This window comes from Lepidochelys kempii, chromosome 10 (assembly GCF_965140285.1).
Source record: "Lepidochelys kempii isolate rLepKem1 chromosome 10, rLepKem1.hap1, whole genome shotgun sequence".
Taxonomy (NCBI): Eukaryota; Metazoa; Chordata; order Testudines; family Cheloniidae; genus Lepidochelys; species Lepidochelys kempii.
The window spans coordinates 32,957,851-32,982,698 of NC_136389.1; the positions used below are offsets into that span (position 1 = coordinate 32,957,851).

The 24,848-nt window shown below is 51.7% G+C and overlaps 1 protein-coding gene across 1 annotated transcript in view; it reads right to left on the reverse strand.

Moving 5' to 3' along the window:
- Positions 1 to 24,449, reverse strand: part of C10H16orf96 (chromosome 10 C16orf96 homolog) — a 37,906-nt gene extending 13,457 nt beyond the window's left edge. Inside the window, exons 1-9 of the mRNA XM_073362749.2 lie at positions 24,027 to 24,449; positions 14,965 to 15,069; positions 13,777 to 13,857; positions 11,666 to 11,752; positions 10,503 to 10,656; positions 8,612 to 8,697; positions 5,052 to 5,162; positions 3,694 to 3,768; positions 2,314 to 2,478 (exon numbers count right to left, since the gene is read on the reverse strand). Coding sequence (XP_073218850.1) covers positions 2,314 to 2,478; positions 3,694 to 3,768; positions 5,052 to 5,162; positions 8,612 to 8,697; positions 10,503 to 10,656; positions 11,666 to 11,752; positions 13,777 to 13,857; positions 14,965 to 15,069; positions 24,027 to 24,449 — 1,287 coding nt within the window. The remainder of the gene's footprint in view (positions 1 to 2,313; positions 2,479 to 3,693; positions 3,769 to 5,051; positions 5,163 to 8,611; positions 8,698 to 10,502; positions 10,657 to 11,665; positions 11,753 to 13,776; positions 13,858 to 14,964; positions 15,070 to 24,026) is intronic.
- Positions 24,450 to 24,848: the final 399 nt, after the last annotated feature.

Below are 24,848 nucleotides of genomic sequence, written 5' to 3' on the forward strand. Positions count from 1 at the left end.
GGAGAAGCAGGCAAAGCATATCTTTAAATCCTTTCAGTTTACTGAAGACAGGCACAAAGATGACTAGGAAAGGGTTCTGGCTATGTTTGATGCATACTTTATACCTCAGAGAAATGTGGTTTATGAAAGAGCATGTTTTCACCAGAGAATTCATCAACCATGGGAAAACGTTGAATTTTTTATAAGAGTTCTGCATGCATTAACTGAAAACTGGGATTGCAGAACATGAAAATATCAGAGACAGGTTCTTTATTGGATTAACAGATAAAATCTTTCATAGCAGCTACAGTTGAAGACAGATTTAACCGTAGCTACAGCTATACAGATGACAAAGCAGTCTGAACTAGTCAAACAGCAGAATCAAAAGACAGGAGCAACTTGAAAAACCTGAAACTAGCTTAGAAGCTATAAACACACAGTTGATTGTTAAAAGTCATTATCATGAAACCCCTGGGACAAGGAGATGGAAATCCCAGGCTAAGAGAGTCAAATTCCAGCCTCCGTACACACAGTGTAGAAAAAGCCATATCCCAAGAAATGATGCATGTCCAGCCAGAGGCTCACAGTGTAATACATGCACAAAATATGGACACTTTGCAGCTGTTTGCTGCACAAAAGCAGTCAAAGAGTTGACTCAAGGGCCATGGCTTCTGGGATCTATCACTTGTGATGATACAGAATCTGCCTGGAGCGTGAAACTGAATATTCATGGCAAGACTATTGGCTTTAAAATTGACTCAGGAGCTGACAGTCATCTCAGAAGGGATTTACAATCACCTTGAACCCCTTCCAGAGCTGAAGTCACCTGACACTACTCTGTCTAGCCCCGGAGGTGTTGTGAACTGCAAGGGCCAGTTCACCACAGAAACAACTTACAGAAGCCGTGCATTCAGAATGTATGTGATCAAAGGACCACAGACCAATAGCCTTCTCAGTTGCAGTGTGGCACCCTTGATGGGCCCAGTGAGAAAGGCGGAAGAACTTGGAATATTTTGTGATATTGGACTTTTGAAAGGAGCTCCAATATAAATCACCTGAAGAGACAATGCTAAACCCTACGACAGGCAGGCTTCCTATCTCATTACTTCATAAAGTAGAAACTGAGTTATAGAGAATGGAGCGGATTGGCACATCGAGAAAATGTCTGAACCAACAGCATGGTGTGCCCCGCTGGTACTGGGTACAAAGAAAAATGGAAAGATACGAATCTGTGTGGATCTGAAAAGACTGAATGAAGCAGTTGTCAGAGAAAAATATATCCTCCCAACATGGGATGACTTCCTCCCCCCCCCTGAAGTGAAAGGAGCTACAATATTCTCCAAACTGGATGTCTCAAGTGGACTCTAGCAAATTCCTTTAGCCAAAGAAAGTGCTAAACTGAGTACATTTATCACACCCTTTGGGGAATTTTGCATATGAAGTTTCCCTTTTGGGATTGCTAGTGCACCCGAATGTTTTCACAGAAGGACAGCAGAACTGTTGAACATACATGGAGCTGTAGTTTCCATGGACAGTATTTTGATATGTGGGTCTTCAATGGAAGGACACGACAAAACCCTCAGCTAAGTCCTGAGCCTAATCAGTCAGTCCGGACTGAAGGTGAACAAGGAAAAGTGCAATTTCTGCCTACCCCAAATCAGGGTTTTGGGACAGACAATAAGCAAAGATGGAATCAGTCCCTTCCGGCTGCTGGCAGGGCAGATAAGCCCATCAGAGCATAGTGCAGCCAGCAGTGATTAGAGAATGGAGCCCAGGCCTGTGCCCTTTCCTCTCCATCCCTGTGTCAGCTGAATGGATCCCTCAGTGAAGCATCAGCACAAGACTCAGAAGCAGGGGCAGCATGCTCCCTCTGTGGGGAGACCCCTGCCACATCAGTGCCCTGGGGCCAGGGCAGTAGAGCTCAAAGCAGCCCTGAGGTAGAAGGGAGTATGTGGGCCAGATCCTGCTACCATTGGGAGTGACTGCATTTACCTGGGAGGAACAGAACCAGGCCTGGCCTACATGCTCCCTTGATCCCCTGCCCCTCACACAGAGGGGGGCTGGTCAGCCTGTCCCCAAGCAGCATTCTTTTTACCCAGGGAGCTGGCTGCAGGGAAGGGGGGCACTAGGGAGAGTGATCCTGGTCTCACACCAGTTTCACTCCAGCAGAATCTGGAGTCTTTCCATTTACACGGTGTGAAAGGAAGATCAGGCTGATGGTGCTTTACTCCCTATTCAACTGCTGCTTGTACCCCAGGCCCCTGCACCCACTTGCTCTGGAGTGTAGTGATTTCATGCGCTGACCATTCCCTCCCTCCCCGGTGAAGCTGCTACCTTGGAGTCCACGTCACTGAACAGCTTCTCCAGCGCCTTCTGCCAATCGTTGTCCTGCAGGGACATCTTCTGCAGCAGATCCTGCATCATCTCGTTCAGCTGAGTAGTGGCGCTTTGCAGCTCCCCATGGTTCACCATGGCCTCCAGCGCACTCTTGTCTGCTTTCTAGTGAAGAAGCAGCATTTTAAAGGGCTGGTCCCATCCTAAGTGGCTGTGATGCAGGGACTCAGACCTGGTGGGGTTTGGGATTCCACTGCCCCTGCCACATGGCTGAAGCCTACAAAGAAGATACCCTGCAAGCTAGGACTTTCCCTCAGTGCAAGGGGTGGGGGCTGCAATTCGGCAGCAGAGGTTGCTGAGCTCTGTGTAGGCTGCATGTGCAGCATCGCTAAGGACAGAGTTGCGTTTAGCATGTGGGCAAAGGCATTGTAAGGGGTGTGAGCTGAGGAACTGAAAGGAAGCAGTTTCTGGAGGAATTCTGCCACAATTTAAGGCTGGTCCAGGTTCCTCAGGCCTCAGGGGCCCAGACCGGTGGTGAGGAGGCAGGATTTATGTAATGGGAGACCTGGATTTGGTACCAACTGCAGGATCCCATCTCTCTTGCCCCAGTTCTACCAGGTGCTGCACAATCCCTGCACGGTGCTGAGAGCTCCCATCCCATCATGGAGAGGATGGGACTTCCCAGGAGACAGGCAGTGGTGGCAGGGCAAGGCTAGGGTTGGGAGGGTGAAAAGAGGGGCAGATCCCTGGGGCTCAGTCAGAGATGGGTGGTGACCCTGACCCAGGCAAGAAACAGAAAGGGTTAAATGCCTAGCACTAAGGCCCTGGTCCTAAAGCAACAGAGATACCTATCCTCCTCCTCCTTCCTAGGTGACTAGGCTACACTTCAAAGGACCCAGCTCCATTCACAGCAGGAGAGAGAGAGAGAATTAGAGATACTGAGAAATTCATCTCAGCCATAGCAGAGGGAACGCCTTCTGCTCTGAGATCAGGTGGTCGCAGCACCCCCTCAGAGCCTGCAAGGAGAGCAGCACCCGGGGCTAACTGAGATCCCCAGGGAAAGGCTGGGCCACTCTATGCACCATGGTCAGAATTTAAGGTCCAGGCACCGGGCTTGCAGCTGCCAGGATTTATTCCCTTTGCTGGATCCTTTTCTGTTCTCTTTCCTAAGCTCCAGGACCTGCCCACATGTGGTGGGATAAGTGCTAGACTGGTGCCCTGCAAGTTCAAGAGCACCATCGGGAGAAATGTGTTCTGTGCCTGGGCCATTTGTGCAGTGAGCGCCGAGCTTGACCCTGTACTGCAAAGCCAAACACATTATGGGGGAGGAGGGAATAAGCCCTTAGCCCTGAGATCGGTGCCATGGGTGTCTCCACTCACCACATTCATCTCCTGCTCCAGCACGGCTTTGTCTGCTTTATTCAGGTCCAGCTGCTGAACCATCATCCGCAGGTTCTGTGGGCAGGCAAAACACACTGTTGTAGTCAAGCATTTCCTAGATGTTAAGGCCAGAAGGGGCCAGTATGATCCCCTAGTCTGTATAACCCAGGGCAGAGAACCTCACCTTCCTGCGTCCAGCCCAGGAACTAGGGGCTGAGTGAGAGCAGCTGTTTTACAAAGATGTGTCCAATCATGATTTAAAAGCTTCAAGGGATGGAGAATTCACCAGGTCCCTGGGCAAGTTGTGTCAATAGTAATTCCCTCATTTAAAAAAAGGCTGAATTTGTCTAGTTTTGGCTTCAAGACACTGGGTCTCTCTCACTCTACCTGTGCCTGCTGGATTAGATCAGAAACCCTCCTCCCCATGTCAACCCTTGGAGACCATGATCAAGTCACTCTTTAACCTTCTCTTTGTTAAGATAAGCAGACTGCGCTTCTTTAGTCTGTCACTGCCTGAAGCTCTGCCTCATTCTTCTCCTGCCGTGTCAAGCTGCCTGTGTGTCAGTCCTGGGCAGGGACAGTCAGCACAGAACTTCAGGGCCAACCAAGCCACAGGGTGGTGGCAGATGCTAGGGTCACAAATCATCCCACGGTCTGTGGCCATGAGTGGCAAGAATTGGGCCATGTCACTTCCCCACCCATCTGGGCACCTTGTGCCCCATCTACCCCCTGGCCCAGCGGGGTTTGTGGCGTTCCCACCAGGCACAATGACAAGGAGCACGGCCTGAGCTGCGTCTGCACTGCCGTTTTTCTCACCGCACGACCACGCGTCAGCCATGTTTGTGCTGCAGCCCCACCAAGCTGCCTAACTGTGTTTGTCCCAGTGCCTTCTGGAAATCCGGGCAGCTCTCCCTTCATGCCTGGTGCACACAGCACATGTGGCATCCCACGAGTCATGAAGGGCCCAAGGGAAAACCTCATACAAACTATTTAACCCCTCCCCCCGCTGATCCCTAGGAGGTCCCAAAGCAGCCAGAGGCCAGTTTCCTGAGGAAAAGCCCCTGGGATTAGGGACCCAGAATTTTCCCTGGTTAGTGCCAGATTGTTGCTGGCTCTAGCATGCGTGTGTGAGGAGAAAGGCACAAGAAGCCTTCCCCCCTTGCTTCCCCCACACGGGGGGCAGGCCAAAGGCTGTCCCTGCTGGTGCCCTGGTGGGCGCCGGCCTCCCCAATGGTGGTGCAGGAGGCGCTACACCCAGCAAGGCTGGTCAGGCACACACAAGGGGCCCTGCGCCCTGCTGCCTTCCCCTGACCCCTCCCTGGGGGGTGCCTGGAAGGTTGCAGTGGGTTTGCTCTTACCTGGAAATCCCCCATGCTGCTCAGCAGCCTCTCCGAGGCTTTCTGCAGCTTCTCGTACTGCTCCTTCAGCTTCTGCACCTGGGCCTGCAAATCCCTCTGAAACTCACTCCCCTGCAGAGAGCAAGGCACAGCGCCGTCTCAGACACCCAGCACAGCGATCGCCGCCTCACGCCCTCTAGAGCTAAGGCTGCCAAGCGGTTTCCCTCCAACGCCCGGCTTTCAGATGCTCTAGCATCAGTCATTCCCCAAACGCCCAGATGGGTCAAATGTGAACATGAAGCTTTGCAAAGACAAGACCTTGCTGGGGGCTAGTGGTTGGATTTCATAGAGTAAAGCTGAGACACAGGGTGGATGGGACCCTTTAGGAGGGAATTGGTCCAGCCCACCATTAACAGCCTTTCAAATGGGGCCTGGTAGAGGGCAGCTAGTCTCTATAAAGAGCCAGAGAGGAACAAGAAAGTGTGCAGATGGGAATAGGTACATCCCTTTTCGCAGATGACTGCTCTACGGACTAAGCACAAAAGATGTAAAGTAACCATAGAAAGACAAATGAGAAACTCCAGAGCATTTCCAAGTGGGGAAATGATTCAGGATTGAAATTCTCACGTGCAAAAACCAGGGGAATGCTTTTAACCAGGAAGAAAATTTGGGAAGAACGGGACTTATTTTTTTATGGTGAAAAAATTCAGATAGTTCAAAAATTGATGTTCCTTGGACTAGTGTTTGATAATAAATTAACTTGGAAAAGTCCCATAGATAATATCATACAGAAGTGTAAAAGTTGGATGAACTTACTTAAAAGGGTAGCTGGAAGCCAATGGAATACAGATAAGATACTGATGATGATATAGAGAGCTTTATGGATGCCAGTTTTCGACTACAGATGCCAAGCTTTTGATTCAGCCTCAAAAACAATTCTTAGAAATTTCGAACAGCTCAGGCTCAAGCTCTGCTTGGCATGTGGTGTAATGATAACCCCACTAGAGTATGCGCTGCCAATAGCCACTGGAGAAACACCTATAAATCTAAGGATGAAACTATTAGATCTAACCTTTTGGACAAAGGTAAAAGGAATCATGAAAATAAAAAGTACAGATTTATGAGGATTGCTGGGAGCTTAGTAGACAAAATAATATGGAATCCCACAGACTTCCTCATATTATCAGGGACAAAAAACGGGTAAAGGTGACATGTACAAAAGACAAATTGAAAGAATGAAAATTTTTTAGTCATAGGAAGTCCAATTATAGCTGGACAATCATTCCCCCGTTTGTGGATTTGGAATTGTATGAAAAAGAAAAAATGAGGGAAGAAAAAAACCAAACATTTTATGACCAATGACATTTCTGCATTTACGTATGGAAAATGGGGACAGCTTTGCCAAGTCTATACAGACAGATCAAAATATGACAACGTGGGTACAGTGGGAACAGTCTTCTGTGTTCCTAGTCTTGGAACCCAGATATCTAAAAGGCTATCGAATAATATGCCATTTTGACAGCTGAACTAATGGGGTAATGTTGGCACTAACTTGAATTAGAGCTGAGCGACTGGCTACAGTTGTAATTTTATCCGATTCCTTGTCAGGCATAATGACAATCAGAACAGGAACTTCAGAAAGCTGAAATGACTAATCAGTGAAGTAACGTTCCTAACTCCAGAAATAATGCGCGCTACCTGTAAAGCCCGGAAAATCTGAGGATATCCACTTTATATCTGCGGATAGCTGCAGACCACGTTTGCGGATCGGATCTGGATAAAAATTTTGTATCTGCGCAGGGCTCTAGCTCTCTGTGTAACAATGGCATGGATTCTGGTGCACATGGGAATACCAGGAAATGAGATGGATGACACAGGTATTACCAGCAGGAGAGTGGGGTGGGGGGAGAGAAAACCTTTTGTAGTGATAATCACCCATTTTTTCACGGTTTGTGTGTATAAAAACGTCTTCTGTACTTTCCACAGTATTCATCCGATGAAGTGAGCTGTAGCTCGTGAAAGCTTATGCTCAAATAAATTGGTTAGTCTCTAAGGTGCCACAAGTACTCCTTTTCTTAAAGCAACAAAGCATTCTCTAAAAAACGAGGTGGATATTAAAATACCCTTATGTAGACAAGAGTGCGGTTATGAAGGTGCTCACAAAGGAATGGCGAGACTTATGGACTAAAGAAACAAAAAGATGAAGGTTCTAAGATGTAGGCTCAAAAATCAAAGCGAATACTACAGTAGAACCTCAGAGTTACGAACGCCTCGGGAACGGACGCTGTTCGTAAGTCTGAACAAAACATTACGGTGGTTCTTTCAAAAGATTAAAACTGAACATTGACTTAATACAGCTTTGAAACTTTACTATGCAGAAGAAAAATGCTGCTTCCCCCCCCCCCTTTTTTCTTTTAGTAGTTTAGTTTAACACAGTACTGTGCTGTCTTTGCTTCTTTTTTTTGGTCTCTGCTGCTGCCTGATTGCGTATTTCCGGTTCCAAATGAGGGGTGTGGTTGGCTCTGGCGTTCGTAACTCTGAAGTTCTACGCAGTCATGGCAGAAAAAGTGGAGTAGTCATTTTTAGAGGGTTAACATGTCTTTGTGCCTTAAATAATAAGTTAAACGTATTAAAAAGACAGAAAGACGGGCTGTGTAATGTTGCAAAACCAAAGAAATTGTTGACTGTGTTCACCGGTATTGTGGGTAATTGTCTATGGAAAGTAAGTTTCTTATTAAGTTGGCTTGGAATCAAAGGAACTAGCGAGACTGTCAGGAAAATGGAATAGTGCAACAAAAGCCCTACTGTGGTTTCTCAAGGATACTAGACTCAGTGCAAAGGTATAAAAAAAAAATACCCTGGCAAAAAAAGAATGAGGAAAGTGGCGGTCCTAGACTTGTATGGCTGCTGCATCAAAACCAAACAAAAGACAAAAAGAAACAGGGAGAGGAAGCTGTGACAGAGGCGTCAGAAAGCAGGAGGCGCCTGCAGGAGACCCTTAACCGGGGTGAAAGGTTTGGGCCTGGAAGCCAGCTGACGAAGGCTGAGGGCCAGGGAGAGCTGACTCCACCCAGAGTGGTCAGCCAAGGCAAGGAAGAGCTGCCCAGAGCAGACCCTGGGGGAAAAGCAGGAGAAGAAAAGCCCCCAGGCCTGAGTTTTGTTTTGAGTTTTGTGTCAATAAACTGGCCCCAGTGGAAGGGCATTACTGGGTAAAAAACCTGTGTGAAGTTTAATACAGAGCCCTGAAGAGGGGAAACTGAGGGAGCTGCATAGCCATCCCGAGCCACAAGTGGGTGCACAGGAGGCAGCAACCCTGTAACATGGGAGCATTAGCATATCACACCCTGTGCCCATGCAATAGAGAACGCCCTTACACGGGGCCCTTGGCATGCATGCACATTTAGGCAAGGGAACACAACTACCATTGCAATCACCCCATTTCTGCATCTATGCCCCATTCTGCTCCAGGTCCCTCCCCACTCTGATTGTAGCCATTGCAAGAGACCATGAGAGAAATAAGATGTGCTCTGAGCTACAGCGCTATCTTGGGACAAACACGTACAGCCCTGGACCCAGATCACCTTGTCTTCTTTGCTTTGTAGGCTGCTTATTTCGTTTTTCATTCTCTCCAGATCTGCGGCTACGTCATCTGCGATCCCAAGTTTGGCTGGAACCAAATGAAAGACACCAAAGCTGTGTCTGCACGGAGAGCTCCAGGGAATTCCCCCACCACTGTCACCTTACAGGCGCAGCTCCATCCCTGCCAGCAATGGTCTTGTAGTCCAGCTGCCAGTGGTTCTACCCCTGGCTCACCCAGTGCTGCTCTGGGCACATCCAGGGATGAAGATGCTGGAGCTCTGTCTACACTAGTGCTCCCAATATTGCCAGTCCCAGGTGAGCTGCACCAGTGTGCTAGAGCTGAGGTGAGAGAATGCCCCCCCCAATTATAGCATGTACATGGTTCTTCATAGGGGCAGGGTCCTGAATGGCTCAAGCAGTAAAGGAACCATGGAAGGAAGGTTTGCTTGAACTACAGAGAAGCCTTTGGGGGCTACTCAGATCTGGATTCATAGTGGGAGCCCATCTTTAAAGCTAATTCAAGATCAGGCAATGCCTCACAGAGCTACTGGAGATAAGTCACCGTCTGTGGGATAAAGGGTGATGGGGATGGATGGGGTGAGCCCCAGAGGACATGGCAGCTCAGGCTGCATTCCCAGCTCTGCTGTAGGTACTAGTGAGGCCATCAGTGGTAGCTGGAGGAACTTCTCAATGCTTTAGCACTTTGTCCTCCTGCCCTCGGACTTCCCTCTAAGAGCCCCCATCCAGGGCAGGGTGTTCCTGCCGAGAGCAGCCTCACTGCAAGAACAATGCTTCCCTGGCAAGTCAGCTCTAGGGAAGGTCGTCAAGCGCAACTCAGCTCTGAAGACAGACTGTAGACTTGGTGTAGGGGTCTCCCGCTAGGTTTGCCAACTTTCTAATTTCTGAAAACTGGACCCCCCCCCAGCCCGCCTCTTCCCATGAGGCCTCACCGCCTGCCCCCTTCTTTCCCAAGGCCCTGCTCCTCCTCTTCCCCCAAGGCCCCGCCATCCCATCCCTGCTCCGCCTCTTCCCTAGAGGCCACACCCCCACTCACTCCTCTTCCCCCCACTCCCTCATCCCTCTTCCTCGTAGCTCGATCCTCTCCACCCGCTTCCTCCCTAGCTGGGCTCCCTGGGTCCCAGGGCTGGGATGGGAGCTGCAGCCTGACATGGTACCTGCTGCCTGCCTACCCATGAGATGCAGGTAGGAGGTGGCCCTGGCTGAGCAGGGGCTGGTGTGGGTTGATGACCCAGCACTCCACCCCCCACCTCCCCCCGCCGCCCATGGTAACCAGACTTTTGGTGTCCTGTTAGATGTATTGACCGGACATGCTGGTTGAAAACGGGACATCTGGCAAGCCTAGCTCCCGCACTTACTGCATCTCTGAGTCCAGACCCGACCTCCTCACTTTTCAGGAGGCAAGATGCTTTTCCCAACTCCCAGCCCTACGAGCTCCCTGGGGCTGGGCTCCCTCTGCTTCCAACATCACCAGTAGGAAGAAAGATGCTGCATTCTGAACAATACCCAGGCCCCAAGCTGGGATAGTCCCCTGCTCTGCCTCTCTGAGAGTTGGCTTCCCCTCCCCCAGAACTGGTCTGGGCCCTGCAGGGACAAATCCCAGTTCCCCTCCTGTGGAGCTGGGCTGGGCCCTGCCAGATAGACACCCCCCCTGCCCCGGGTCCCCTCTCCTGGAGCCGGGCTGGACTCTGCAGGACTGGCAGGCTGTCCAGTCTCACTTGTGTCCCTCCAGGCAGTGGCTCTGACTGCCCAGTAGGAAGGAGCTGGTTGCACCCAGTCAGGTCTGGGCCCTTGCTGCCCTCTAAGGCCCCGGATTTCTCCTGGAAGACAGGCCCAACCCAGAGATGGGAGCGAAGCTGGATGCTGGGGCCTCACCTAGGTGATCCACTTGCTGCTTGAGCTCACTCTCCAGCAGGCTGATGCGGATTCCCAAGGCTTCATGCTTCTCCGGCAGTTGGCACAGCTTGCCAAGGGCCTCCCTGACCATGTCCCGTTTTGAGTCGAGGCTGGGCACTGGGTCTGAGGGGCTCTGAAAGAAAACACCCCCGCGCTGATTTTATGGCAGGTTGGTTCCTGCAGACAGCTCAGAAAGGGGTGCTGATCAGAGCTGGGGTGGGGGGATGCAGGGGACTGGCTGGGGCAGTTGGGTCATGTTTGCAGATTCCAAGTTCTCGCTATTGGAGGAACAAAACAGCAACCAGTGTCCAGCAACCTCCTTCTGCCTTTGAGAACTGTGCCCACACTGGAGTTATTCACCTGGTCTCCCCAAACCATAGGGGTCGTCTAATACAGACACTGATCCCACTCATCCCTTTACAGCATCAATCATGACACCACCCTGCATTATGGAGCTCAGATCAGCCAGGTATCTGGGCTAACCTTGTTGGTGTGAGGGCTCAGGAGTGTCTTGAGTGAGGATGCAGGCTGGTGCTGGTTGCTGCACGCCAGGGTGCAGGGTTGTGGCTGCTAGAGGTCCCCCATAGATTTCAGAGGCCCAGTAGCATAGGGAGTAGAGCGACTGGCTGGGGATTATAACCAACCCTTGCAATAATCCCCTGGGGGCATTACTGGATGTGCTGAGGAGTGGTCATCAAGGGGTGAGCTGATCCCAGCAGAGGGCATAGATTGCTGGGTTACAGGGTGAGTGTGTGTGATGGCAGAAGAGTTTACTGTGACCTAGCACACCCTGAGAGTCCAGAGGCTTCAACTTTGCAGCATTCTCTTCCCGCTCTGAGAGAGACATCAACCCTCTTGTGCCCTGGATTGGAGCCGATCAGTGATGAGACCCACATGATCTTGATCTTAGCATGAATCAGTACAGTAGCCCTGCCTCACCCTGCAGGCTCTTAAAATCTGATCAAATGGTGAACAATAACCCACAGCAAATCCAGAGGGAGCTGGCTTGCCCCATTCAAAGAGTCGTGATGGACACAGAAACACAATTCTCATTGCTCCCAAAATGCTTCCGCTCAATTCTCTCTCAAGTGAGCCCTCAGTTCGGGATAAGGTCCACCAGGCAGGTGGGAATCTGCACCTACCTTGTCAGCAAGCGAATCAAAGAGAGAGCTCCACTGCACTATGTCCACCTGCTCGGGGAAAGAACTCAGCTGTGCCTGCATCTTGTCCTGCATTCAGAGGAAGAGAAAAGGAGCTGGACATCAGAGGGGAATGGCCTTGCACTTTATATCAGAGCGAGGGATGGGCAATCTGGGACAGGGCGTGCAGGAACAAACCCAATCCTGCCCCCTGCCAGACCCAAACGTCTCAGCAGATTCAGCAATGGCATCATCCCCACAGTATCTTTCCCTTGCACATGGCCATGGAGTTCAGGTTCCACTTGGGACTGGAAGTGCAGAAGTACCATGATAGAGCCTGTCTGCCGGGGATCTCATTAGGCAGCCTGCTCCCAGGAGATTGTCAGCTCCATTTTGCAAGTTTAAGTGGTTTGGAGAGAGGACTGGCCCTAGGAACCAGTGGTCTTGTAAGGTGCCTGAGGGTGGTCCATTGGGGGCAGGGAGAGGCCAAGGTGCATGTCACTGCTCAGGGATGCGGTTGGAGGATCAGAGAGGAGTGGGAGGGGAACCTGAGACCCTTTCACGGTATGTGTAGGGGTCATTACTGCTTGGAAGCACAAGCAGGGGTCACACCAGAGAGGCATGCTGGGACATAGCACCCACACAGCAGGGCGCACCCTTAGCCTGCTCTAGGGCCAGCCTCCGTTGCATAGTTCTCCAAGCACTCCCCCAGCCGGCACCTCCTCAACCGGCAGGCCGATCGCCCACCACCCGCTGCCATGCATGGGGCTGTGCAGGGAACAATGCTGTGCTGAATGCAACTGCCCTCCCCCGAGCCCCAGGCAAAGCGAGAGTTGATCTGAGCTGCTAAATTCTGAGCAGAATGTGAGGCCCAGAAGAGGCGTTTGTGGCTCCCGGGCCACGGACTGAGTACGGCTGCTACAGCCTGTGAGCAGCAGGGGACGTTACTGCAGATGATCAGCGGCCAGGGCCCCAGGCCAAAGCCGTTCTCAGGAGCAGAGGGTGGAGTGAGGACAGGATACACTCTGCACACTCACCCACTGAGTGTGAAGGCAGCAGGAGCCTCCGTCACCCTTCCTGTGGGCACCCTACTTACAGCTACCTGCACTGGAGAGGCTGGGTGCACCAATACTGCAAGCAGCCCTCCTCTCGGGCTGCACCTGCCGTGCCTCGGAGCACAGCAGCAGCGGGGCCCAGGCCAGTGCTCGCAGGTCCAAACACCTTGAAGACAAGTCAGTTCCCCCACTGCCAGTGGGCGGTGTGAAGCAGCAGCATGAATGTTGACCAGGCAGCCTTTGGTATGGAGGCCTGGCTGTGCTGCCAGCTGCTCACCCGCACAGAGCCCGGCTTCCCATCCAACGAGCGCAGAGGTAACATGGCTACTGAGTTGGCGACATCTACGCGTCTGGACTGACCAGGCGTAAAGACTTCCCCATGGGACTGTGTATATTATACACTGCACCTAGCTTGCTCTTTAGTTGAGCTGTTTGTTACAGATGCTATCACAAATACAGCCACTCGCCTGGTTAGGGAATGGAGATGGATTCCACCAGGGGAGGTGAACTTGTTGGTCTAGATTGTCCACTGGCATAAATCATCCTCGTTCCACCAGAGTCAGTGGAACCCTTATACACCAGCTAAGGATCTGGCCCATTGTTTCTAAAGATTGCTTTGGATTGACTTTGCAGCCCTGGGTTGTTTGTGAGCTGCTCCCTTGCGCTGGGCACGGATAGTGCTGTGGGACTGGTCACCTGCACCACATGGTGTGGAACTCAGCGGCGTAATTAACCCTTCAGAAAGGCCACGCTCTGGTGTCTATGCAAAGGGCACTAAAAGTGCGGCATCACTAAGCCCTGTGCTCTGCAAGGCTGAGCGGAGTGGCCAGGGGAGTTGGGCAGCTCGCACTCTGCACAAGGCTGTGAAAAGCTTATCTCCCGAGGTTCCCAAACGAAGGGGCCAATGCCCACGGTAAGGCTGAAGCAGGCTCCGCTGCACCTTCGCTGGCTGTGGCAGCCCTGCCTGGCTCCTCCTGGCTAAGCTCTCTGAGTGTGTGAGCCTTCTCCAAAGCCCTTTGCCAGCAGGTTCTCTCTGACTCCCAAAATCTCCCCACTCACCAGCCTGTCCAGGATGGCTTGGATGAGCTGCCTTTCCTGATCCAGCTGCGTGAGCCGCTCTCTCATTTCATCCATGCCGACCTGTTAAACAAACCACATCGGTGGAGGAGGGATAGCTCAATGGTTTGAGCATTGGCCTGCTAAACCCAGGGTTGTGAGTTCAATCCTTGAGGGGGCCATTTAGGGATCTGGGGCAAAAATTGGGCTTTCAAAGCAGGGGGTTGGACTAGATGACCTCCTGAGGTCCCTTCCAACGCTGATATTCTATGGCGCGATGTGCAGAGGGAATGAGTGGCCAGCGGCGTCCTGCCAGCTCCGCACTCCAGCCTGTGCCCTGGCTCTGGAGTGGCAAGGGAATACCTGACTAACTGCACATGAGCCTCGTGCCCGGGGCTAGCTGTGGCTCACTGATCTCTGGTTACACACAGTGTGAGAGGGCTGGAAAAGGGCTGCACTGGGGCTGAGCCAGGCAGGGAGCCCAGTCTTGGCCTCTTCACATTAACAGCTCAGCTCCTCTGACGGAGAGGCAGTTTTCTCTAAGACTCAGCGGGTCCCCTCTGGGTAATTCAGGAATGCCTTTGGCCAAGGACACTGTATCCTGGCTTCACTGGTTGGATGGACGGGAGCTGGGGGACAGGGCCTTGGAGGGAAGGGTCCCGCAGGGAACAAAGCAGAGGGGCTTAGGCAGAAAAGGGGAACTGGCTTGCTTGAAAGACAATAAGAATGTAAAACAATTCCAGCAGGGGGCAGCCTCCGGCTGTGTGTCAGCACCCAGCTCTGTCAAGGGGGACCAGGCCTTGTGCCTTGGCTCGACAAGGAAGAGCATGGACCAAAGTCTAAAAGGAGGCCTGTGGAGCAGCCCTGGAAGGATGTCGGTAGCACTGCAGCAAGAGTGCGCACACCAGTGATCTCAGGGCTGTGCTTGGACTCAGGATTTCATGGCTACTTAATTTTGTCCAGTGGGGAGGCTTGTTGTTCCTGTGTCCCCCCATCAGAGCACCCAGGTCTCACTCCAACCCCCACCCCCATCATTTTTCTTTGCTATGGGGAGCAGGAGCACAGGCAGGGAAGCCAGATTCCCTGCAGGCCAGTGCAGTGCTCCTGAGTCACCAGGGCGCCCCTTTGCCAAGAGAGCTCTCCAAGGGCAGCACCCCCAGCCGTCCCTTTGCCATGGGCAGATGTACGTACTTGTTGGAAGTTATCCTTCAAGACCCCCAGCTCTTCCTGGAAGCTGTTGACGGTGCTTTGCAGGGAGTAGATGTTAGTGAGCAGATCCTGCAGCGTGTTCATGGCCTGAAGAAGCGAAGAGGACAGGGAAATGAAGGAGTCAGCACCAGCTCGAAGCGGACCAGGCAGGACTGGAAACAAGCCAAGAGTGCTCTGCATGGACAGTCAGCCTGGCACGACGCAGGAGCCCACACTCTGCCCACCCTGGCGCCAGAGGGCCATACCCGACTTGCTGCCGACAGAGCCGACTACAGCCAACCAACCTTTTCTTTAACCCAGAGAGCAGCTGTGGAGAGTCCAGGGGCCCAGAAAACAATGTTCTATCTGGAGCCAAGTAGCCTCTCCTGGGATCAAGATGCAGCATTGGATGCTGGGATCTGTAGTTTCCATGGATTACACCTCTGTGTTAAAGGGCAACTGGGGCAAACTCTGTGGGAGACTCCCAGGTCACATTGTCCATCCTGCAGAAATTAAAGCGTGGCCACAGTTAAACTGGGGCAGAATACATCCTCGGGGGCTTCTGGGAATGGTCTGCTTCTTTACCTGGCACCACGTACTTATTACAAACAGCACCTATCAGGTGGTGAGAACTGTTGGAGAGTGATGAAGAGTGGTTCAATGAGCGCAGGGCTCTCCTGACTCTGTTACAGCCTGTTCTCTCCTCAGGTACAGCTGGAATAGCCATGCCTCCCTGATGGAAATCTGGCTTCCAGTTTTATCCTGGGGGTGCCGGGCTGTGATCAGGCAAGCATCCATTCCATCGCTCAGGTTGATTCAGTTCAGCTCCTATGAGCCCAGTTCTCATTTCCTCTCTAGTCATTGGTTTCCTCACACTGTAAGGGGCCTTACCATGCGCAGAGCAGTGTGAAGTGGTCTTCATGCAAATGAGAATCAGACCCTACATCTTCTTCCAGGACACCTAGGAGAGCAGTGCTGTGCCCTAAGAGGTGTTAGCCATCTCTGGCAGTAGTGATATTGATTATATGGATGTGGCAGCCTCTTGGCTGTTCTCCCCTGGGGAGTCTCTCAGGACTCAGTCCATGCAGAGCAGTCTCTCATGTACAGAATACCCAGCAGAAGGCTTTGCCTAAAAACAATCCCCAAATCTAGTTTCCAGAAGGGATTTGCTCTCTTCCGTCAGCCTGCTGGAGCTAGAACAAAGAGGGCTGAGCCTTGCTGAGGCTCTGTGACATCATTTACACTCATGCAATGTGGGTCTAAAATGCTACCAAGCGAGACCCTTCCGTGCTGTTACCCCTGGTTGGCACAGGTGTAAATGGCTCCATGGGGGAGAGTCCAGCCCCATACATTACGGTGAGTATGAACTGCTGTAGGTCAGAGGAGAATCAGGTCCTGGATACTTTACAACAGAGCTGTGAGGGGCGGTGCAGAGACCCCACGCAGCGGAGGAAGGGGCCAGAGAGGTCCTAGGAGCAGGGCTCCTCCACCCCTCTGGCCTTGTCAATCACACAGGACAGGCAGGAGAGGAGACCTTTAAAAGGGAGGAAGCTGCAGTCAGTGCGGGGAAGGAGTGGGGTTGCCCTAGGAGTGACTCCTGAAGCTGTGGAGGAAACTGCCAGACAGGAAACCTTCCCTCTGCCCCAAGGAGAGTACAGAGGACTCTCTGGTAAGACAGACAGGCTGAGCCTGTCTCCCAGATTCAGCCAGAGCCATCGCACGTGTGCTGGATTGTTGGCAGCACTGTAGATTTGCCACCCCCAGAGTGTGTGTGGGGTTTGTGACTTTCCTTGTGATCCCCCAGCTGGAGAGACTTAAGGAGGCCCACAAAGGGCAGAGCCCCCCTGCAAGGAGTGGGGAAGTGGGGCCTGGATTGTGACCACCCAATGGATGTTGCTTGGGAAGGGATTAAAGTGAAACTGAAAAAGCTGCTCATGTAAGAGCAGCTCCATGTAGGATCAGACTGGTATAACGGACTGATTCACTGGTAAAACTTCCCATGCAGACAAGCCCTCAGTGACTAGAGGCAGGGATCTGATTCTTCTCTCACGCTGGTGTAAATCAGGAGTAACTCTCCCAGAGTAACCCAGTGCGAAACCAGTGCCCGTGAGATCAGAATCAGGCCCAGGCAATCCAAAGGCAAGGCTGTCTCTGGCCCCAGTCCTCGGCTATGACCAAGGACGGTACAGCACAGCTCAGCCCAGGGCTGGCTGGACATCGGTCTGGTCCCCAGCCTAACTTAGAGCAGCCTGGAGGCTGTGTTAAGTTGTGCAAGCTAGCAACGGCCCCAAGGGATTGACCCAGCAGGCAGCAGGCAGCAGGGTGTGGGGCTGCCCTGATTGTAGTGCAAGGGCGGCATACAGCCTGGCTCGCTCTTCACTTCCAATTGCAATTCAAGGCTCTGATTCTGACCTGTCAGACCCCATAGCAGGCTGGGTGGCTCCTGCGTCGTAGATGTAAACATCAGGAACAGGAAGAACCGAGCGCTCTCCGGGAGTTCACTGCTTTGCTGCCCTGCCAGGTCCAGAGGGCCCAGTGCCAGGTCCACCACAGTGCTCGATCCCAGGGGCAGTTAACTTTGGGGAATGCCCATCTCTCCAAGAGGCAGACACTGCCCGCTGCATTCCAGCGCTTCCTACACAATGGAGCACGTCGGACTCGGACTCGGCCAGGGTGCCTGGGAGATCGTTCACTGTTAACAGAGCCCCCACAGCAGGACTCGCGAGCTGAGCTGCTGAGCATGCGCCAATCTTGACATGTCCAGGCTTGTGCGCCTAACTAGCACTTGACACAGTGTCTCTCAGGCCCTGACAGGAACGCCACAGGGAGAGGTAGGGTTGCCAACCCTCCAGGATTGTCCTGGAGTCTGCAGGAATTAAAGGTTAATCTTCAATTACAGATTATGTCATGTGATAAAACGTCCAGGAATATGGGGGGAGGGATAGCTCAGTGGTTTGAGCATTGGCCTGCTAAACCCAGGGTTGTGAGTTCAATCCCTGAGGGGGCCATTTAGGGATCTGGGGCAAAAATTGGGGATTGGTCCTGCTTTCAGGTCCCTTCCAACTCTGATATTCTATGAAAATTGGCAATGCTAGGGAGGGGGCAGGTGTGTGTGCACAAGCAGTTCTGACGCTGCTTGGCAATCCCCCGTCCCCACCAGGACGAGTGTGCAATGCAGAGTTGCCCCATCCCACGGAGAGCCCTGGAAGCTAGGGATTGTGCTTCCCCACAGTACAATGGGGCGGGGGGCAATAATCCCTCCTAGAACTCCCTGCATGCTGGGGACTGCCCCCACTCTACTGGAGTGCGCAGCTGGCCTGTGAATTGGGGAATGCCCTTTTGGGGTGGATATGCCCCATGGCACCATCAAGGGACAGACCTTGGGCTACCAATGCTGTGGGGTGGCTCCCTCACTGGCCCTTGCAACATCCCAGCAAGCTGCAGTTGGAAGGCTTTGCAGAGCCCTTTAAGGCCACATCCAGACTAAGAAAACAGGCCATGTTTTCAAACACGCCCCCTGCTCAGGTCAACCCTGGGAGGAGCCTGGATTGGCCCCAGCCAGCTGTCACAGTGCTGAGACCATTGCCACATGGTCTCCTTGTGCTCCCCTGTCTTCCTCACTTGTTACTTCTTGTCTTGTACTGGCAGAGACTGGCTTTCTGTTCTACGCCCAGCACAGTGAGGCCCCAGCCTATGACAAGGGGTCCTAGGTGCTAGGGGAATACAAATCAATAATAATTAAACTCAATTTGCCCTGCCTAGACTAGGTGCAAAGTTCTGTGTCAGTAGCAATTGCTCAAACAGACAAGCTAGCACATTTCCAAACAACAGCCAGCCTGCTCCGAGAGACTGCGGCTAGAGCTGGCTGCGAATGATGCTTCTTGAGAACATTTTCAAAAAGGTTTTAATACTATTGTTGGAAGTGAAAATTGCGCTGTTATTTTTAAAATCTCTCCTGCGCCTCCCCCTTCTTTCTTCCTTCCTTCCACTGGAAAAAAATTTTTAAAAAAAGAGTAAAATGTGGATTTTCGTCATTTCAACCCAAAACATTTAGAAAAATTTGGATTTTTTTTTCAGTTTTAAATTTTTCCTTTTGAAATTTCATTGGAAAACAAAGAGCTGTTGATTAAAAATGACATTTTTCTGCAGAGAGTTTTGTCATCTTCAAACCCCCATTTTTTGGTTAAAAAAACAACAACATTTTTTATCAGCTCCTGTCCCAAGCCTGAGCAGAGGGGCTGCCAGGGAGGGGCAGGACCAGGCATTCCCATGGTAACAACATGACAAACATGGAGCACGCTAGTTACCTCTCAAGTCCATTGGTTCCGCAGGAGTGAGAGGTTACCAGGACCTGACCTTGCACCATAACTGCCATTGACTCTGTAGGCTCTGCGGGTGTTCAGCTTCTTGGAATCAAGCCACAGGTTGGCTGCACTCAAAAGTAACGAGGGCAGCTAGCCCAGCGCCAGATTATCAGCAGCTGCAAGAGATCAGACTGTCCCATGCCTGGGAGCTTCTAGCAACAGCAGCCTCTGTGCCATAATGCATTTACAGCTTACAGGCAAGCAGGTTCCACCCCAACACGCAGCAGCTGATTGCCCCGCACAGTTGGCCGTTCACACAGAGAGCTTTCCTCCCAAATGTCCCATCTGGCCAGGCAAGGGGAAGCCAGAAACGTATCCCTCTCCTCTAGGTCTGATTCAAACAAATTAAATAAGAAATCTGAGCAATCACCTGCCCCAAGCCAGCACTGAACCTGTTGCATTAACCCATCCTAAGGGCTCGCTAACCTTCTCTGCCCTGATGCTGCTTGTCCCCTACTGCCACACACAGGCAAGCAACAGGATCAGGCTGGCACATCAACAGAAGGGGGGCAGCAAGCAGAATTGGTGTATCAGCAAGCAGAATTGTCCCAAATAAGGAACTGACACAACAGCAATCCCTGTGCACCTGTGCCAATCGCCGTGTTCGATCCTTGGGCAGCAGCTGGGTAACCTCTTTGTTTACACAGAAACAACTTTCTCATATTCCTAACTTGGGAGGGAGAAGCACCAAACAAAGGGAGGCCAGCTAAGCACTGCAACAGGTCACCTGGGAAGGTCATGGCATCCTTGCCTTGTCACTGAAGGTTTTTAAGAACAGGTTAGAGAGACAAACATCTATCAGAGATGGGCTAGGTTTACTTGATCGTGCCTTAGCATGGGGAATAGACGAGATGACCACTCAAGCTCCCTCCTAGCCCTATGATTCTATGATCTAGTGCTGCTATCAAAAATGCTTCCATTTTGTCCTTGAAATGTTTATTTAAAAACATCATAATATCAGATGTTTCTAGACTAGAGTGCCCTAAAGGATGCCTTTCCAGTGATATGCCAACTCTAGTATGGTGTACGTGTAAATCACTGCACCTACCACTGAAATGCAGCCACTTCTGGGAAGGAACCCAGCTGCATCGCCACACAACAATTTATGAGAAGACGGGAATGGGAATGCTACATCTGATTGATCTGACAGGAGATTTAGTGAAACAAAATGTAAAGTCTCAGGAAGTGGGTTTCTAACTGGCTGGAGCTTGACAGACACAGCTGAACATTTGTCAGCCAGCAAGGCCAGTATACCACTAATTCAACACGGACTTACGCTGGGATAATCATTTTAAAAGGCAAGATGACTAAATATGGCAATTACATTCTGGCCTCCATAAATTCCCCCTATAGGTTCAAATGAATCTAATTTCCTGTCCATCCTAAAGTACTGTGTGATGTTAAGCAGCTGTCACGTTCCACCCCAGAGGTGGTTACATTTCTATGGTGGGTAAGGTCCTTGCTCCACATCCTTCAGTGCCTCACAGGGGTATTGTGAGTTGTAGTCAGTTAGCATTTTTGAAGCACAGCAAGGCCCTCAGGTGAAAGGTGCTATGGAAGTGCAGAGTATTATTAGTGTTGTGGCTTGCAGTATGTTTAGCACCATGATATGTGGTTGCTGGTGTACTGGCTGTGTGCCCCTTCAGAGGGACAATTAACTGATGTGATTTGCTGCCTGGCATGTGCCCGTACAAGGGACACCTGCCAGCTGCCAGACTGCGATGCTGACACTTTGGTACCATATGCAGGGGGAGTGTAGGTCTGCGCTATTTGTTCTCCTACTGCCCCATTGTTTTACTCCTTTCTCTCGCCCCACCTGGCACAGCAGCATCACCTGTCAGCCATGGGGAGGAAGTGCACGCTCTGCCAAGGTGGCCTTACCAGGTGGCCTTCCTCCCCCTGCTCAGGGCACAACTGTCTGTGTGCTCCTGCTCACGCTGTTTCTAAACCCTCGCAGCTGAGTTAGAGTCATGGAGGTGCTGCTGCACGCAGAGAAGAAGTGGACAGAAGTGAATCTTGTCCCCAGTGGAGAAAGGAGGCAGGAGAATGACCCTGCAACAGCACATCGGACCCATGTGAGGAAACATCAGAACAGCCCATTACAGCCAGCCTGTCCCTCCTGCTAGGGGCATGGCAACCCATGAGCCATGGGACTGGTTGGGAATACAGGACAATTCTTATGCATTTCCTCTGGGAAAGCCCAGATTCATCCCCCAGATAACCCCCACAAACCCCTTCCCAAAAGGGAAATGAATGATACTCAAGGGGAACTGCAGAGACAGACCAAGGATTACATCAAGGGCTGTAGGTGGGATGAGGGGGCACCGGCACTCCGTCCCCCACTAACCTGGCTCAGAGGCAGACACCCCCACCACTGCTAACCTGGCCGCTAATCTGGCAAGATCATGTGCAGAAGGCCAAGGAAAGCCCCTCTCCATCTGACCAGGAACAGGACAAGGAGATGGCGCTTAGAGAGCTCACAACTTTCCCTTGTTTCACGGCCTCAGCTACACCCTAACCAGGCAACTGGACTGGACCTAGACTATGCATCCGAGGACGTGGGCTGTAGCTCACGAAAGCTCACGCTCAGATCAATTGGTTCGTCTCTCAGACAAGTCCTCCTTTTCTTATTGCGAAGACAGACTAACGCGGCCGCTACTCTGAAACCTGTCTGTTCAGACCAACATTCCTGGAACAACACTGCTGGTCGGGGGTAAACTGCCTGCTCAGATGGTGAAAGGACACCAGCACTCGCTACCTGGACGAAAAGCCAAGAGGACCATGGGAGGACGGGGAATGGAGGATTCTGGCTGGGCCGCGGCAGCTGAGCTAGTTGTGCTGCTTTCTGTCTGTGCAGAGCTCTGAGGGGGGGGGGGGGTTCCTCTGACTATGCTGGGACTCTTAGACTCTTGTGTTTTCAAACTCCCTTCCTGAGCCAGTAAATGAAGAACTTAGCATGCGGTTCTGCTCCGGGGAGGGACGCAGTGACAATTACGTCATGGGGTCCCAATTGCCAGATCAAGTGGGCTCCGTTTACAACTACAAAGATTTTCTTTTCTGCCAGTCCTGTGTCCTCCCCGTGGGCTCCGAGAGTGACAGTGGGCTCCTTCCTTCTGCACATCAGAAGCAACAGTAGTGAGGATTTTGCAGGTAAATTATGTCCTCGCAGGCTCTGATGATGATGCAGGAGGAGGTGTGGACTCCAACCCCTCCCAGAGCCGAGCTGGCTCTGCAAGACGGAGGGGAGAGGAAAGCACTAAGCAGTCATGGCTAGAAGATGATGCTGTTTTTATCTGGTCACATATCAGGGTGACATACTGCACTTTAACAGCAAAATAAGCGGCGTTCTGAGCAAACTGAAATTCCCTGTGCAATTGCAACACGTATTCTAGGTACGATGTGGGCTTTTAACATGATTGAGGTCTTCCAGGGTTAAGCCCGTCGATTTAACATCAGAGAACAGAATTAAAAAGGATCAGGTTTTAGATAACGCAGAATGTCCCTCCTTGCCTGGAGAGTGACAGATAAGCTCCCGGGGTCAGGGTCTGACTCCCTCTACATCTGTGAAGGACAGGACAAACTGATAGTACTTAATAATGAAATAACACAGTAGTGATGGATAAAGAGAAGGTGCCAGAGGAACCGTCTTTCTCCTAGTTCTTTTCCAGCTCTGCCTTCAGTAATGTCACTCAAAGCACGTAGGGGCTGCCAATTAACTACATGCTCAAGTCTCCTCTTCGACCTGTCACTCAAGACCAAATGCACTGCTCTTCTGCAGTGGGTGGACCACCACTTCCCAGGGAAGCTAACACTGCACTCTTGCCCTTGGTATGAATCTTTAGCTCAGGCCAGGAGATGATGTGTCTTGGGACCTGATTCCCCATCGCCTTGCACCTTGAGCAGTCATTCCCACCAGTGCAGAAGGATGTGAGACCATTCTGATTCAGTGGCGTTTTATACACACCTTACCCTGCTATCAATGATATCACAAGATTTGGGGCAGCAGAGAAGTGGGCTCTCTGGTTTCCTTGTCCAGTGCAGAGCCTTACCAGGGGCATGGTGTGTTGATGGGTAGAGGACCTTGGATCGCAGTAATGGCCTATCAACACTGAAATGTGCTCTGGGGAAGGTCTAGGAGGGACCTTTCTCAGGGGTTACAGGCCAGTGAAGTCAAAAGCAAAACTGAAATGGACTTCTTAGGACGTAAGAGGAGCCCCCAAGTGAGTTATTGCTGGGACAGGCATAGCGAGAGCCTATTCCAGGGGAGCAGGGACTGAAACCCAGGTCTGGGTGTCCCATCTTCTTCCTGGAGTGGATTAACAGCAGTCTGAGGGAGTCCTATCCTGCCCATGCTATGAAATAGACCACATCAAACCAGTGCTCTTTAACTCAGTTTGATCCTTCCTCTATGAACTGGACCAAACTGGGCTGTAACCTGCTCAGAGGTTACTAACCTGCATTAGTGCTGATCAGATTCCTAGGAGACATTTCCCCACAGAGTCCATGGCCTAATGATTCCCAACTGCACTCTCTGGGCTCCTGTGAACCAGACACCCCCTCTAGTTGGCTTTGTCAGGACACTGCCCTGGGTATGTCAGTGGCAGGAGCTGTAGGCAGTATGATTTACACCCGGTGAGGATCTGGCCCTGACAGACCTGAGGGAAGGGAAGCAGAAACTTTCCCAAAGCAGGGCTGTCTCACCTTAGTCATTCCTTCCTCGTTCAGTTCCATCTTCTTCTTCAACTGCATCATTTGCCACATTTCCTCAGCAGGCTTGTTGAAGGGCTGGCTCCGGGCCAGCAGCTGTGCTGTGGTAGGGGGATTATTCAGATGGATCAGCTGACTTTCAACCCTTGTCAGCCTCTCCTGAAGCTGGTGAAAGAGCGAGCTGGATTTCCTCTCCAGGGGGACCTGCTCCTGGACCTGGCCTTCCGCTGTAAAGCTAGGGGCAGCCTGGAGAAAATCCCTCTCCTCCTTGGAGATCTCCTTCTTGATATCCTGGATCTGGAGGTGCTCCAGCAGGCCGTGTAGCAGGACATGCAGGGCATTGAAGTTGACGTTGCCAAGCTCAGGCGTGCCAATCGCAATGTTCACCAGCTCCGCGAACGTAACAGAGAAGCTCATTTTTCGTTCAGTCTCTGATCTTGGGAGACCAGCAGCTGTGAGCACTGAGGTGGCCTTGGTACAGTGAGGTTAGTTCCCAGGACCAGTCGTCCTAGGGATCCACAATAACACACCGTGATAGGCTCAAAGTTAATAAGTCAAGGCCATGGGCATGTGATTGGCTTATGGGAGCATCGGTCTGGTCTGAGTTCTCCTCTGAAAGTTTCTGCTGGTTGCTAGGATACCAAGGAACGTGCTGAGATCTGAAAGAAGATGGACAACTTAAGAAACGTGGCGAGATGGTGATGAATGGGGTGAGTCACTGTGCTGTTTGGCCATGGACCAGGGCAAATCAGAAGCACAGTGACACCTGGTACAGGAGTAAAGGAATGTGCTCTTGGAAGCAGGAGAGCCCAGTTG